General features: G+C 33.1%; 1 protein-coding gene across 2 annotated transcripts in view; it reads left to right on the forward strand.

Annotated features, from left to right (window-relative positions):
- The window catches only part of Ctl1 (choline transporter-like protein 1), a 74,352-nt gene that overhangs the window by 21,877 nt on the left and 35,084 nt on the right, over positions 1 to 17,391 (forward strand). For both annotated transcript variants that reach the window (XM_081742966.1, XM_081742965.1), the window contains exons 6-10: positions 2,558 to 2,721; positions 3,449 to 3,538; positions 5,351 to 5,490; positions 9,895 to 10,081; positions 13,134 to 13,268. In XM_081742966.1, the coding sequence (XP_081599092.1) occupies positions 2,558 to 2,721; positions 3,449 to 3,538; positions 5,351 to 5,490; positions 9,895 to 10,081; positions 13,134 to 13,268 (716 nt within the window). The remainder of the gene's footprint in view (positions 1 to 2,557; positions 2,722 to 3,448; positions 3,539 to 5,350; positions 5,491 to 9,894; positions 10,082 to 13,133; positions 13,269 to 17,391) is intronic.

Below are 17,391 nucleotides of genomic sequence, written 5' to 3' on the forward strand. Positions count from 1 at the left end.
CATTTTGTTAAAAATATTTCTGCATAGGCCTCATTTGTATGCCAAGATATCTTTGCTCTGGCCACTTCAGTGATTAAACATTTTCCCGACACTGTTTCATTATTTGCTTGTACGAGAAAGGTGCGTGGAAAAAGCCATAATGTATCCTTCTCAATAACAGTTCAGTTTCCGCCGCTATTCACTAACACTAACATTAACACATTCCGGCACCTATAAGCTAAGACAATACATCGATAATGACGCCGGTTTCACAGTTCTGACGCAAGTACACGAATGACAGCAACGTTGCCAAATCGATCAGACATGAACCGATCAACCTTCTGTGTATGTCGTAAACGTGTATGTAGATGTAAATAATGTGATGCTTTAAATTTACGGATTATGCTTAAAACAGGTAATATCATCGCATGAGAACCAGAGGAACGTAACTCCAAAATTGCGGTTTTCGTTTTCTTCATGTTTGGACATAATTTTGAAAGCCCCACTTCGTGTAAATAGAACGGAACCCCATCTATTCTCCTTGTCGAGCAGCTGTTGTAATGTAGCTCAATTACCATCTTATTAAAAACACATCTTTCTGAGAAAACAATATTTTTGTTCTCTCGCCTGTAAACCTACGAAAATGGAGTAACGTTCCACTGGTTCTCATGCGACGATATGTATGTGTTGTCCTTTTGATAGATACGGATTTCAAATAATACCTGTTATTGAAGAATTGGAGATTTTTTTTTTTTTTTTGATCTATAATAGCCTCGCTCTAAACGATTCCGCTTTCTTTTAAAGGAATGCCACCCTATTCAGTGTATTCTTTGAAAGTCCATTTGCATTGCTCTTTCTCACTCGAAATTTGGCCTGTTTGTATACTGATATATATCAAGCAATAAATTGAATTTATTTATTGGTGGCTTGTGCAATTGTGACCAAAGTCCTCAGCACTATTTCTTTAAAATATTATCAAGGTTTATCTATTGGTGGCATATGTAGTAATGACCAGAATCCTTACCACCGCTTCTTTGAAATATTATTAAGGTTTACTGATTGGCTAGGTTACGAACGCGGCTACAATATGAAGGAAGCACATAGAGGGTGTAAATAAGAAGAAAAACTATGAAAAGTGTTTATGACCAATGAAGAGTGACAATGCGACTAGTATTCTCTATATCATTTCCAGATGCACTAATTATATTGAGCTTTGGTTCTTTGTAATTTACATTCGTTATCTGAAATAGACCATTTCATATTTATGTATTTATTTTGTGAGGAGTAGTCAGTTTTGACTTAAATAATATTAATTCCAGTGAAACTTGAAATGATTCGGTATGTTTAAAGCACAAGTATCAAAGTAAAAAATCATTCTTCGAACGCTAATAGAATCGAATCTTGGTGTATACTGTTTAGATTATATATGAACAAAATCACATATATAGTTAGTATTAGGAAACATTAAAAATTAGAAGTGGGAAGAATTTTAGATAGCATTAGATCAGAGATTTTATTTTAAAAGTACTACTCTTGTATTTGCATAGTAAGATGGGAGAAAAAGTTGGAAAATTCCGAAAGATAGTCGCTGAATTCAGATATTTGCAGGATTTTGAACGTCGTATTAGTAAGTGAGAATTAACCTACGGAAGTTTAATGTTATTAATATATTTATTACTATCAATAGTATGTTATATTCTATAAATCAATGTTGCTACATGTGGTATATACATTATGCTTAAACTTGGATACCCTTTAGACTTTCACAGGATCATTGCTTTAACTGTTAAAAATATTTTAAGATGCTGTCACTACTTATTCAAAATCAGGTTTCTTATTTGAGTGTCACAGGCGGCAATCTTCGTAATGTTTAAACTTTTAATAACAACTAAATAACATTAGGATGAGATATTTAATTACAACAATTTGTTAGAAAATAAACTATTATACTTCAAGTTCAGAACAACCATATATACACTAATATACAGATTTTTGTCGTTGATCTACTAAATAGTTTACGGTAACTTATGAACAGTGTTTATTAAGACGATAAACTTCATGTCTTATTCATCGACCATCTAACATAATATGAATAAATCCTGCATTTATAATAATCAGTTAAACACTTGAATACTCGAACATTGCCATTAAATAAGCTTGTCACGATTTAACATTATCACCTGCTCAACTGTAACCTTCGAAGAATGCATTTGCCTCCGAAGTTCTATACGTAGGTAGTGAGTAGAATAGAAGGTGACATAATAGTTGTTTCGAAGAAACAGGCTGCTGATGCATAATGCATGTATTTAGAAAAGAATGAATATTTATAATAATTTACTTAATCAACCCTCAAGTTCAATACTGCAGAAACAAAAGAGTGTCAATTCAATCCTATCTTACGTTGCTAACGTAATTCATTCAGGGTCGTTGCTATCTTCCCCCTCACATTTTGCAGTATCATCTTATTTTTTTCTGGGCTTCGCAAAGACATTTTCATACCAGCTGTTCAATCAACATAATTTAAGTCTATAGAAATAGATATTTCTTCTGAGCTTATATTATTTTACTTCTTTTTCAGTGTTCCTATTTTAAATAGATGTGTACCTCGCTCTGCAAAACTGTTGACAGATATAATATTTAATGTATACGGCTACTTAAATAACTTGGATGTTGTTGAACAAGTGTTGAGTGATCTCTATGCTACGTGGCAAGAAATTGTATGTCTTACTTTCCTTGCGTTCGGTAAGTTGCTTAATAATAATTAACTATATATTAGTTGTTAATTGTATATGTTCGTAGTAAATACTAATATATTTGATGCTGTAGTCTCATTTAATGGTTTAGCGGGTTTGTTGGATATGAATTTAACCCTTCGTGGTCACACTGGGGTCTGACAGACCCCGGAGAAATTACTTTTTGTTCTGATTTTTTCCTGTTGTTTTTCAAATTTTCTCATCCATGTAGATTCAGTTAGCAACACTGCCTGTTGTTATGGTTGGTACGCTGCGTCTATCACAGAATAGTAAAAACAAATATATATATATATATATATATATATATAACATTAAATAAGAAAAAAAAAGTTCCCGGGGTCCAATGGACCCTCGTATGACTTCCATAACAATAATAATAATAATAATAATAATAATAAGTGTGACTACGGAGGGTTAATAAAAGAATTAAGTTCAGTAATATTAAAGATATTAAAAGTAACACGATTTCTTAAAAATCCTACAATCAGCGTAGTGTCTAAAATGACCAGTGTTATGGGACCTTCAAAGTAAGATCAGCATGGCTTTAGAGACATCCTGTGGTGTGAATTTCGATGTATACGCAGTGTTCTTAAAATAGTAAAAAACATCTTTGTGTGTGTATATATTAAATTATTATATTGTTGAGTGATCAAGTAACAGTATTCATGGTTGTTAAAATAAGATTGTAATAGTTTTTTCTCTTCTTGAAATTGCAGTGCTGTCGTTCATTATGATACTTTTATTACATGTGGTGGCTGCCATCGTATCTTGGATTTTTATGATATCTGCCAGCATCGCTGCAGTTGGTAAGTTTATTCTTAATTCTTATGAAGACTTCTAACACATAAATAATCAAATAGTCGAAATTTATGAAAGTGAAAAGAAGCAGAAAGTAATCTAATATCGAATTATCTTTAGTCAAGTTAGCTATTTTTAAGTATTTAGATATCAAAACAAAAAAATGAAGGGAGGACTGCACTGCATGAAAGCGTCTAAATTTGTAATACAGATAGATTTCGACAAGCTGAATAACAACAACCATGATTTAGAGTTCGTTTTTGGTGGGCTTTCAGGTCAAGCGGTGTATTTCTTTAAAGAAAGTTACTGGCGCGTTTTTATTTTTATTTTTTTTTAATAATAATTATTGTACATCACTAACTTGGTTTATATTAAGAAACTTCTGCAAAAAATTTTCTTCAAAACAACCAGTTATCGAAAAGTCAGTTTTTCAGTTTTTAGAACCCTTGCCTCAAAAGTCCAAGATATTTTCATTAAGTGATCGATTTTAATGGGTATCACGTACCTGTTAAAAGAAATGAAGAATGATGCCACAGATTAAGAAGCCGAAACAATTCAGGAAAGCTGTTACAGATGCAATTAAAACCAAGTGGTGCTCACATTACTTTTAATCCTCGGAGACGGGAACCCAAGTACACAGTCGCTAAATGCAGAATCTTAAAGAATTCGGCATTGTTCTGCCATCTTTGGAGTTTTCTTTATACTTTAAATGCTTTTCTTTTGAAACTAGCAGGAACTACTTCAAATACCAATAGTAGTTTTGCGTCTTTGACACTGCGTCTAAAACTTCGTAAAATACAACTTAAAGAGTATTGAAGTTGAACCAAGAATACTGTGGCACGAAACCGCCGATTAGCAAGGCCACGCTAATGAGACTAAACGCCGGGTATGAAATGTGTAAATATTGCCAACAGTCTCAACGTACATTTTTCACTTTCTCCTGAATAAACCACTGCAGATATCAAGAAATGATACTAAAGAATTATACATATTCTATAAATTATGAATAATAATTTACGGTTCGCCAATGTTAAAAATGCCACAGAAATATACATTTTTTGTTAAAACGACCAAATAGCCTTAATAAGGTAAAAACGGTACTTTTCCATTTCGAATTGGTTCGTATGGTTAGTCTGTTATGTACTCAACTAGTTCTCATTTCGAAAAGTATTTGTGAAGAAAGTTGTACAAGTAGATATTCATTTTGTGTCGACTTTATGTCATTAAATACAGAACAAAATAAGTAATGGTTGAGAACAATTACCACAAAACAACAATCACAATAATACATTAATGTATACATAATACAATAGTGTATTAATCTCTATGGAAGCATAATTGGAATTAATTTTAATATAAAAGCAGAATCACAGAGAAGATGGCGTCCAAGTAGATAAGTATAAGAGAGTTTTGCTGTCGTTTTCTTATTACAATTTTAACTTTAGACAAATTTTAGTATAGTACAATCTTAATAGTATTTAGTACATTTTAAATATGCTTGATGCCGCCTCTCTCTCTCTCTCTCTCTCTCTCTCCGAAATATAACAAACACAGTGAGAAACAAATCTACGTGTAACCGTCTATTCGTCCATCTTGGACGGGCCATTTTGTAAAAACAATTTTCACTTTTAACAATAATTAGCGATATAGTCGACTGGGCTTACTTAAACCGCGACTTATAATTATTATTATCCTTGCAAGAGGACAATGGACAAGACAAAAACAGAATATTGAATTAAACAGTGATTAGACATTTTTCTGGGATACATATCCTCTATTTATTTATTAATTTACTTCTTTTTTCATACTTATGTGTGCAGTTGGTACAGGAGTTCTTTGGTGGACATATTCAGATATTAAACGAGAGCTAGACGCCACTCCACCTGATCAATTGTTGGAAGAATCCGCAAAAAATGAAAGAGCCTTTCTTTTATACTCAGTTGTAGCTACGATATTGACGGTAAGTAACAATATATTATAATAGTTTAAAATTAACTTATAATAACTAACAAACATTAATAATTGTCACACCCATTGCGAGCAACGAGTGGTAAATTTTAATTCCATGTGACTTAAGCGTAAATTTTAGTTTAGTACACTTAGAAATTAGATATATTATCATTTTGTTCGTGTTGCAAAAAATCATTTTAAAACAATTGACTGTACAGTCAGAAACAATATTAAGTATAGGTTGGAACTATCATTTCTTATACCTTCAACCTATAGTTAATATTATTTCTAACTACACACTCCATTATCATGGCTAGAATTCACATAAAATCTATAATATACGAGTAGTTTACTGTGCATAATTCGAAGAATTTTTTATTGTAACTGGGTACTCTTAATAAAGAATTACCTTTTTTAAATTACCTAAGTATATTATAGGTAATTTTGATCCATCTCTGCAGATTTGTCAAACTCGCCTTGGCGTGGAAAACCCGGGTTCGATTCCCGGCGGAAGCTCATGTCATTCGGATTCCACGTTAATCAGTAGATCCACGTCTCATATAGCCTCGCTGCTGAAAGAGACTCTAAAATTAAATTCAACTCAAGTCGATTAGCAAGTAGACATAGTTGAAGATTCTCTGTAAGGATCAAATGTCTAAGTTAAAAGAAATATATCAAACTGGTGAAGGTGTTCCTTTTCTGCTTGTTGTGTATGGTTCATGTTTTGTTTTTCACTTTTTTTTTTTGTATTTATGACCCTTTTTTTTCTTTCTTTCTTGCAATGCTAGTAATTATTTTCCTTTTGAAAACGAAGTGTACACATAACGTGATGGTCTGGTTATGGAATGTCTTTTATCCTCTTCCTAGCAGAGGAGGTGGGTAAAGATCGGCCTTTCCTTGTCTATTATAGTCATAACAAATAAAAATGTTCATAGATTGTATGAATATGAAGTTTAAGCATTAAACGTTACATCTTTGTAAGAAGCATATGAAAAATATTGTAGCAAGTAACATAAAGAATTCCGGAAACAAAGCCTGGTTGTTGAAATTCTGCCAGTTTCGACGCTTTTTACAACTTGCAACAACAATTTTAGTTATGAGGCACTTCATGCACAATTTTGCTCCTTGTTATTATGAAGACTAAATTATTAAGCTTATCAGCAAGCATTCGTGTAGTATGATTCATGAAGCATCTCATACTAAAATTATTGTTGCAAGTTTGAAAAAACGTCTAAACTAGCAAAATATCAACCATTTTGCTTAGTTTGCATGGTTCTTTATGTGACTTACTATAATATTTTTTATATGCAAATTACACAGAGGTAACATTTAATCTTGAGCTTCATATAATATACTGGCCTTTATGAATACTTTTACTTTTTATGACTATCATAGGCGAAAAAATTCCGATCTTGGCTCACTTCCTGTGTTCTTAATTATATTTCATTTCGAAAAAAAAAAAAAAAATATTTTTCCCAGTCTAATTTAGTTCACTAAATACATGTTTTTATTCCGATAAACGATAAATAAATAGACGATGATTTATTCCTTTATAATGAAAAAGAAAACCAGTTGTAGTTTCCGCTTATACAACTTAACAGTATTGATCGCAAAATAAATAAATAATAGTAAAATTTTAAAAAAACAGTAGAAAACAATATTTATGTAAGATCTAAACATTTTCAGGAAAGGAAATATGTTCATCATTAAAATTTATAGTAATATCATCGTAGGTTCTCAGTACATTCAATACGGGTCAGCTTACTTACCATTAAGGCTGATATGGAAAGGTTTTGTTTTAGAGCACACCGTTTAACTTTTACGGTACAAAACCTCGCAGATGAGTATTGCGGCTTTTTTGTAAATCAGGACACAAACACATGTGTTAAGAATTTGCTTTCAATAAGTGGTTGAAAGCAACTAATAAACGAATGAATACTGAAGAAAGAAAAAAAAAATAATCAACTGTTGTAAGGGTGTGTCCCACATCTCCCGTTTATCACGCAAAAATTAAAACCTGTTTTTCGGAAATACAACAGTCATTTTATACAAACATAAATAGTCACAAAATATATAAATAAATAAATAAAGAAAAATTATTTCATCGCCTGGTATGTATGAGGCTACATGGAAATGTCAGGAGTAATATGAAGGTGTAACAGAAAGGAAGGCCAGAGTCGAGGAACATATTCGGAGCTTTAAAAATTCAGAAAATAGATTTTCAAAATCCTTATTTGCATATAAACATAAAACCAAAATTAAAAGAAACACACATGGGAAATTTTACATTATCGCAAAAGAACCAACATTAAATATTTATTTAAACAACTGAAAAAGAAAAAAAAGAGAGAAAGAAGGAAAAAAGACCAAAACGATGTAAATAGAACATTTAAAGTGCAAATGGTCGCAAAATAGTCAGGTGAGTTTTAATACCATCCAGCATGTATTAGCACAGGTAACGTAGAATTAGCTGTCACAAATATATACAAAATTATAACGGACGGCACATACACAAAGTGATAACGGATCATAAAATACAAAAAAATAATGAGCTTCATAAAAATTGTCAGCGCGAGGGAAGAACAACGATAAAAAAAAATAGTAAAAAAGTGGAAGACGACACCCAAGCCACACACACACATTTAGTTTATCTGTTTATTAACGTCCCGCAGCTGTGTCTATAGCATTCATTTTCTACTGAGTGCTCCATGACGTCATATGTTGCTTCTCGCTTTCTCAGTGAGAAGGAAGGAGCTGGCTGGTAAGCTGACGTTGCTAAAAGACGATGGGGACAGGCGTAGTCGATGGTTTTGCAGGTATACTACTAGCGGATCCATGACTGTACGTACACTGCCAACACTTGTTCTCCTGCCTCATCACTCCTCTCCTTTCCTTATTGTGTTTCCCTTTGCTTTCCAGAGATCGTAAAACCGTGCTTCTACGTCATACATCAGCTGTTTGGAAATGTTTGGTCCATACACTAACGGAGTGGTTCGCAACCTCTTTTGAATGGCAACACGCTTTACCGAACGTACGACATCGCGACATACTTGCTTCCTTTTTTATTAACAATAAAATAAGTTACAATAGTATAGGCCTATAAGTTGCTATGACGTAGGGGCACTATGTAATACTGAGAATTGTTGCTGCCTCTAGAGACGTTGACTAAAGTCTTCAAGTCAAAGACTAAAGACTACAGTCTGTCTCAAAATTGATTTGTTAAATGCTTCTTGATTTTTAAATTTTAAATTTTTGGGACACACTATTGTGTCGCAACACACCGTTTGGGAACCACTTCTCTAAAGAAAGGTAGTCCTTTATCATGAATCGAACACAATAGCCTTCTACTAAGTTTGATATTATTGTATTAGTCCCGTCAGGTAAATTCTATCATACAAAATTGGATAATAAAGTTCCAGAACTGTGCTAGTACCTGGAAAGTTACTCAGCAAACAGTAGTGAGAATTATTAAAAGTAGCCTCTCTCTTTCTTAAGGCACAGGTTTGTCCGTTTCACGAGTTTTGAAGTGTTCTATCGAATGCGGTTTGGTTGTGTCGTTATGAATGTTTGGTTATCCTGAACAGTTGTGAAGTGCTGTCTCTCCAGTGCCAATTTGAGGTTTGGGGAATAGGAAGAAGTCTTCGGGAGTAAAATTCTGGAAATAAGAAGAATGTGTGAACCTGAGGACTCCACACTTCGCTAAGAACTATGTTACAGTTGCTGCTGAATAAGGATCTGCGATTGATGTGCAGCACATCCTCTTATCATTCAGACGGTCATGCGATGGTCTGACTGCAGCAGGTCGCGAACACGCTCTACATTATTCTCTGAACTACTGGTTAACGGAAAAGTCTCTACGTCCATCGTGAAATCGGCTGCAACAGTCATACTCACTACGAGATAGGGCATTCTCGCGATGAACAGGCATGATCATCTCGTAAGTCTGTTGCTTATTTCCCTGACTTAAGCAAAACTTAATGTTCGCTCTTTGTTCCATGTAAAAATCAATGAAAATGGAAATCAGGGTGTCTTCGATGACCGGGGCACAGGTACCTAAAAATCCACGAAAGTCGGAACCAGGGTGTCTTGGATGACTGATGGTTAAGACACGGATGCTGTCTTTTCCACCTCTTTACATGCCGTGCCAAAAAGTATCAAATATTAATCTTGTATAGTTGGAAAGTGCGAGTATCAGTTCTGGAACTTTATTGTCAAAACTTGTAATGTAGAGGGAAGTACTGTTGTTATCTAAGTTTCTATTATCAAGAAGTAATATTAAAAAGGAAACACTTTGAATGTCTGCGTAGAAAAGTATTTGTAAGAACTTTCAGTTATTTTAAGTATGTTTATCTTTTTATTTTCATTATCTGCTTTTTCCTCTCTAAAGACATATGACTTTTCTTTCTTTCAACAGGTGATATTATTATTATTAGTACTTGTGATGAGAAAGAGAGTTAATATTCTCGTAAAACTGTTCCGAGAAGCTGGGGCTTGTCTGTCGTCTTTGCCATGTTTATTTCTGCAACCTGTTGCAACATTTGTTGCTTTATTTACGTTCTTTGTATTTTGGATAGCGATTATGGTTTGTCTCGCTACAGCAAGTAAGCTTTTTTATTATTAGTCAAGTAGAATAAATGCAAATGCTTCTAAATTTAGTTCTTTTACCTTTTTATTTCAATATATATTAAAAAAAGTGTTCAGTGTTTTTAGTAATTTTTTCAAGTTAATTTTGTTACAATTGTTAGTTTGCGGGAATTAATAAATCATTTAGTAGGAGCATCAGAGTTTTTCGTTTGGATAGTTGCATGCTGCATTCCCGAAACGTGGTCACCAAACTGAAAGTTCTCAACACAGAAGTATTTCAAATGAAATATTCTAAGCATTAAAAAAAAAAAATCATTTCACATCATTCGTTAAACTTTATTAAATGATTAACTGAGAATTCAGATTTTTTTTTTTTTTTTAACGCACTTGTTAAGATAGTTTTGTTTCAACAGTTAAGCGAATGATTAGTGCTAGGAAGTGCCCAGCGATAGAAGTTTTTAGTTTAACGTCCCTCGGATATGCTGTGTAAGCTAAAAGTTGGTTTGGTAATAAATTCTTAAGTAGCATTTAGAATACATTAGTTTTTAATGATAAATGGTAAATACTATTAGAAGATACTGATATTTACAATTCACCACTTCTTGAAGAAACCTATTATGATCCAGTCAGGCAGAAATCTGTGCATCAGAGTATAATATATGTTGATTATATGCTGGTTAGTACGAGGTCCCGATCTAAACTAACACATTGTGGCGTTTTGATGCGATCCACCGTAGTCTTGAAACATATAGTCCAATCCGCGAGATTTCATTTCCCAGAAATGGTATGAAGTATTAATAATACTGTTTTGTCACTATTGCTTTCGAAGACAAGAAATCATAGTCAATATATTTCAAGCACATAACTGGGACTATCATTAGGGCAGAGACATAAAACTATAAAACACAAAAGTAAAAATGCTTGGGGAGTATGGCAGGGACACATGTAAATTAATAACGGACTTCACTAAACTATTATGCCTTAAGATTTTCACGTTTTCAGGCAAGTTATATATCATAAAGAAAAAAAAGTTTACGTACTTTTAGTCTTTTATTTGTTTTAGATTCCTGATATTTTACCCACTTACTTCCGCGAGCATCGTCGGAGGAAATACCCTTTTTGAAGTTTAAATCTGGTATGAATTTGCATAGTTTATTTGTTCACTTCCTCACATATATCTTATGTAGATAACTTCTCTGCAAAATCTTATACACTCCAACTGAAATAACTTCTCTGCAGAATTTCTAAACACATAAATATAAAAATGTGATTGTAGATAATTAGGATAAAGAATTTTCTATTCACGTCATTATGATCGTAGTGGCCAGTCCCTGTTATATATTTATTTCTTATGAAAAATGTCTGAAAATTTACGATGGGTTAAAAAAAAAAAGGGGGGGGGGGGCTTTTTAATTTAGAATGTATTAAACAAAGCGTGTGATGTTTCTTAGGTTTAGATTACTGTTCCAGTTTTTATCTAGAATCCTTGCTCGAGAGTAGCTCCAATCCCCATTTATAAAAACGTCTTATGGTGTGCTTTCGTAATTCATTCTCGATTTAATCTTCAAAAAGGTTGTTTCTTCCAACGGGACTCGCACAAGTGAGTGAAATATCAGGATTCAGAAACAAATAAAAGATGCAAAGTGTGTGAAAACATTTACGTCTTTTCTTTATTATGCCTTGTTGTGAGTGTTAATTTAAACTGAACTAATTGACTTTTTGATCTTAAGTCTACAACATGACGTGAATGAAATTAATAATCTACTTAAAATGACCTGTCAAATTTGGAAATGAATGAATCATTCATAGAAACTGACAAATGTCTCAGAAATATCCATTTGTTATATTTTTTATAACGGCCCTGGCAATACATTATGGTACATTTCTAAAAGTAAAATTTAAATTAACTAACGAAAAAGTGAGTGGAAGCACACCGTAAGCCCTGGGTGAAAAAAGCTTACCAAGGGGACTTTTTTTAATCAAGCGTGAACAAAATTAGGAAGGTGTAACACGTATTTTTTGTGTTAGATTTCGATCAGGACTTCGCACTGGCCAGCATACAGTGTTTTCATCCCTTTCCTTCCTGTAAATTTAAACAATTTGAAATATATTTTTCAATAATTGTTGGTTTAATTAAAGAAAAATACTAATGTATATTTGACATGAACTTCAATGTCTTGTTAATATGTAATATACCATAAACATTATATATTGTATCTTTGAAGTACTGTATTTCAAAAAATAATGTTTTAAATTATTCAACTACATTTACCATCATTACCTTTCTGCTAGGTATATATAGAAAACTCACTTCAGCGCGAAAAATTCTACAATATGAATCTCTATGCTGTTTTTCTTCCTTCTCAGTCACAATGCATTTATTTTACGTTCATTAATTTTATAATGTGTGTATCAATGTAAGTAAAGGTTTCACTAGCTTACAGAAAGTTTGTTGTGTCTATACTGAAGAAAACTGACTCAAATCTATATATTTATTCCGAAGTTGCTAATAAGAGAATTATTTAGGCTAAGCGGTTAGCGCATGCGACTTTGACGTGGAACACCCGGGTTTGATTCCCGGTGGGAGCTCATGTTTGGATTCCATGTTAATCAGTAGGTCCCGTCTCATATAGGTTCGCTGCTGAAAGGGATGTTAAAAAAATCAACTCAATTCAAGAGAATTATTTAGTTTATTTTTTAGGTTCTGGTACGTAACTTCTTAAATTAGATATGGAATATTCTTTGTATTAATGTATAAGTAATGTTACAGCAACATTTGTTGTACTGTGCACTTTTGCTGATGATTGTTGAACTAAGTAAAGCTGGTAAAAATAGTTATATGTGAAAAGAGTGAAGAGATTGATTGAAATGGAAAAGAATTGTCATCTTAATTTTTATGGAAGTTGATGTCATTAAAACCTAAGAAAATGATAAAATCCACCCGAAATGTCCTGGCTTCCATGCTGAGGTATAATCTGTATTTAGTTAATGGGTTTCAACTTTATTTCAGTAATTTTTATTAATATTTCTTTATAAAATGTAGTTAATTTTTTACCTTTAAACTTTTAGCCCATCCTGCTGCGAAACATTTGTACCCATCATTTGAACCTGTGAAGGATTCGCCATCTTTACCAAGAGCTGGAGCTGTCAGAGAGCACTTTGATGCTCCTCCTATGAATAACATCACAATATCTGAAATCAAAAGTAAGTAATATTCATTAGAAAATTAGGAAAGGAATCATACCTCTTTTAAAAAACTCTATCATTTTAGTTGACCGAAGGCAAGAAATCCAAAACAATAAAAATAATTACAGGCTTTCCAATGCTCCTATATTTTCTATTTTTCCTATATTTTTGCGTCTCTTCCTATAAACTCCTATATTTCCTATATTTTAACGAAACCTCCTATATTTTTGTGGCATTGCTACTTCCACTTGCGAAAATAACACAAAGAAATAAGGTATGGGTGGTTGGAGGGCCTTTTGTCTCCACAGTAGGTGTTGAATGGAGACTTCTGTGCTTCGTCCTTTCCTGCTTATTGTCTAATTGGATGGGCCGATTTTTTTTTTTTTTTTTTTTTTTTTTTTTTTTTTTTTTTAAATTTCGATTGGCGGGGTTGCGGAAAAGTTGCCTCGTGACGATAACACGGAGCGAATTGTGCTGCACAGCTATAACCTTTGGTTCTTTTTTACACTGAAGCATTCTGAGGCTCTGCAAGAGAAAAGTGAGGTACGATATTGTTCCTGTGTGGTTAAAAATGGTAATCAATTAGATGAAAAACTGTATTTTTATGTTTCAATCCATGTTCTTCATATAGGGCCTATAGCGTGAAAAATATATTGTCAGCCTTACATTGCAGCTTTTTTACGTATATCGTGAACAATTTATTTTAGACCCGTTTATGTTATAAAGAAAATTTTAATCAACTAATCGAATATAAAGTAATTTTGAAATCGGCTGTGCAATAATAGAAAATATATATTTACCTACAACACGACAATAATAATACGTAAAGCATTGTTTTATAATGAGTAGGAAGCATTGTAATTTTATACACAGTCCAGTAACGATCAGCAATACCTTTTGGACGTTTGCCGAGCCTTTTCAGAAGGTTTGTGTCCATCAGACCTTTTGAAGAAAAAGCGTGGACCAATTGTCACGTCCCGATGGTTGACGGTAACTTCTCGAATTCTCCGATTATATATTAGCACCGAAAATCCCGAAGAACCATTTCGTTGGCTTGCACAGTATGTCAGCAAAATATATGCACAAGTTTAGTTTCAGATATAGGCAGGGTTGGCAAAAACCATGTTTTTTATTGAAAAAGAAAAAAAAACTTTTTTTCTTTTTTTGTTTAAACTGGGTTTTTTGGTTTAAACCAGGTTTTTTTGGTTTAAATAATTTGTTCTATGTAATTATATTACATATAGACAGAAATAGGTTTGTTTCACCTTAGTGTTATGCAACAGTGGGGTTATGATGGAAGGGGCTACATAAGCTTAAACCGGAATCCAAACCGCTTCTCGGCATACATCCGAGAAAAATTGTTTTCCATTTGGACTTGAGACCGGAACTAATTGGCCATAAATGCAATGAGTCTGCCGATTCACTCACGAAGGACTCCTGATAAAAATACGTTGTACTGATCTTTACATACTTGTTAATATAATTGTCAAGAGTCATTTCAGAAGGACAGAAAGATAAACAGTTGCACAAATGAAACTATTATATAGAATTATATATAAATCGGGAAACTCCCGCCTAAGCCATTGGGAAAATCCTGTTATTACTTTAAATGCAAAGGAATAACGGAAAAATTCCGTTATTGCTTGACATGTAAAATTGTATGGCCAACGTATCATAATCACTACGCTAAAACTGAGGTATTAAGGTTGGTTTAAAGGGACAAGTTTTGTCGATAGATGGCAGTACAATCTTCGAATCTCTTCTATGCATTTTTTACCTTTCACGAAAATTCACGATTTCTGTTACAAATTTCAACCTACAGACTTCAAATTTTTAGAAAAGTAACTTCATAATCTATCGAAGGCAATAATCCGTGCCGATTTTTTATTAAGAATTTTTTTCATTGTTGAAATGGATATCCAAACCTTTAACAATGGAACTGTTTCAACAATGAAGAAAATTCTAAATAAAAAATCGACACGGATTGTTCCCTTTAATAGTTTATGAAGTTCCTTCTCTAAAAATTTGAATTCTCTACGTTGAAATTTGTAAAAGAAATTATAAATTTTCGTGAAAGGTAAAAAATACATGGGAGAGATACGAAACTGTAGTGACATCTATGGGCAAAACCTGGCCCTTTATACTAAACTTAAATTACAAATTTAGTATGTAGATATCATTAAATTAAATTAAAACTGAAAGTCCAATTGCCGATTTCTATCAATATATATATAAGCAACTTTAAAAAATAAATAAATAAATAAATAAAACAACAGACATTCAGGCAAGCAGAAATATACAATTTAGTTTCGTATGTTTAGGCTTAACATCCTTATGTAACACCTAGGTTATTAAGAACACGACTTTCGCTTAAAGTGACATCCGAATTGCTACCTGCTTTACACTTGGAAGAAGAGTTGTGGTTTGACCGCGAATTGAGCGTGAGACGCCTTTATTAAAAGATGAAAAGGAGATAAAACTAATGCAGATGGTTTGGTATGTAGAAACGTCACCATGAAGTCCATACGATTTTTTTTTCAGCTGGTTTAAACCAGCCAACCCTGGATATAGGGAAATTCTCTCACCAACGGGACGAAACACTTGTGTCTACTCGCTCGATCTGCATCCATTCTTCCAGAGAAATTAAGAAGAATCGTGTATACTGTGATTAGTTCCAACGCTTTGCCCATTCGGAAAACTTGTTGTTGGCAATGATCACCAGGAGGAGCCAGGACATCCAATTTTTAGGATGGAGAAAAATATAAAAGTGTCGGGAGAGAAATAGATCAAGTCAGCGTGAATTCGTGTTCTGACTGTAAACTTAGACGCAAGTAAATATCATGAGATGATCCATTGGTTTTCATGGGACGTCAATGAGCTACCATTAACAAGAGAACTTTCTTCGAGCCAGATAGAAGAAAATATTAGAACGACAGACAGCTTCTGAGGAAATTCGATGTTTTCCGTGCCATACGCAAGCGGTGGAGAGGATGATAAAACTAGTTACAGAAGCGTCAGCATCAGTATGTAGAGTGGATCGAAGAGATGGCTTTATCAGGGCAAAATTAGAGATTAAAAAAAAAAAAAAATGAAAAAGTTTGTTTTCAAGCAGGACTATCAAATGTAAATGAGAAAAGACGGAAGCAAGTGAGTGGGCGGGTGTAACTCTATTTGCAGCTACCTCCTCGTGGTGGATTCTGGGGAGTTTCGGAGGGTATGTGCCGAAACGAGCTAAGAGCTGCACGGGAAGGTTTGTCAACAATTTTTCATGACCTACTGTATATTTATAGTGTGTTTTGAAAACACCAATACAATTTCTTTGTTTAACTGATTATAATTTTTAACACATAAGAACAATATCGCATCTCACTTTTCTCTGGCGTTTTATTGTCAGCCTCGGAATGCTTCAGTATGAAAAAGAACCAAAGGTTATAGCTGAGCAGCACAATTTTCTTCGTAGTGTCGTGCGGTTTGCATAGTCGCAGTGATAAAAATATTCAGGTCCCATAAGACAAAGGAAGGCGTTGACTAAAAAAAAAAAAAAAAAAAAAAAAAAAAAAAAAAAAAAAAAAAAAAAAAAGTGTGTGTGTGGAGAATACTGCTAACACGAGGCAACTTTTTCACAACCTGACGAATCGAAATTTAAAAAAAAAAAAAGGTTACTGTATTGTCTAAAGATAATTACACCAAACAATGTACAGTTAGCGCTAAAAGTATTCCTACAGCTACAAAGTGGAACAAAAACTAGTTTCGTCATATTCATTAAAAAGTTCTATGGAGTAGTGATTTTAAAGACTTATACATAATTTATTTAGGTGTATCAATACTTTTACTTTCCTTATGATCGTTGCTTAGCACTGGTGAGCTACATACGAAAACACTAAAAAACTCGTATAAAATTTTGCAACGAGATAATTACCCGTTTAGTTATATTTAGAGAAGAATGTATGTTCATATAACAATTAGTGTAATTTCCATGTGATTTTTTTTCTACCTATTGGGTAATTGCAATGTTCCAAACGCACAAATGTTCCAGGAAATAATCGAAATGTTCCTTTTTTCACAGCTTCACGAAACCTCCTATTTTTTTCATAATGATTTCCTATATTTTTTCATTAGTATTGGAAAGCCTGTAATTATA

Source organism: Thermobia domestica, chromosome 16 (assembly GCF_964235325.1).
Source record: "Thermobia domestica chromosome 16, izTheDome1.hap1.1, whole genome shotgun sequence".
Taxonomy (NCBI): domain Eukaryota; kingdom Metazoa; phylum Arthropoda; class Insecta; order Zygentoma; family Lepismatidae; genus Thermobia; species Thermobia domestica.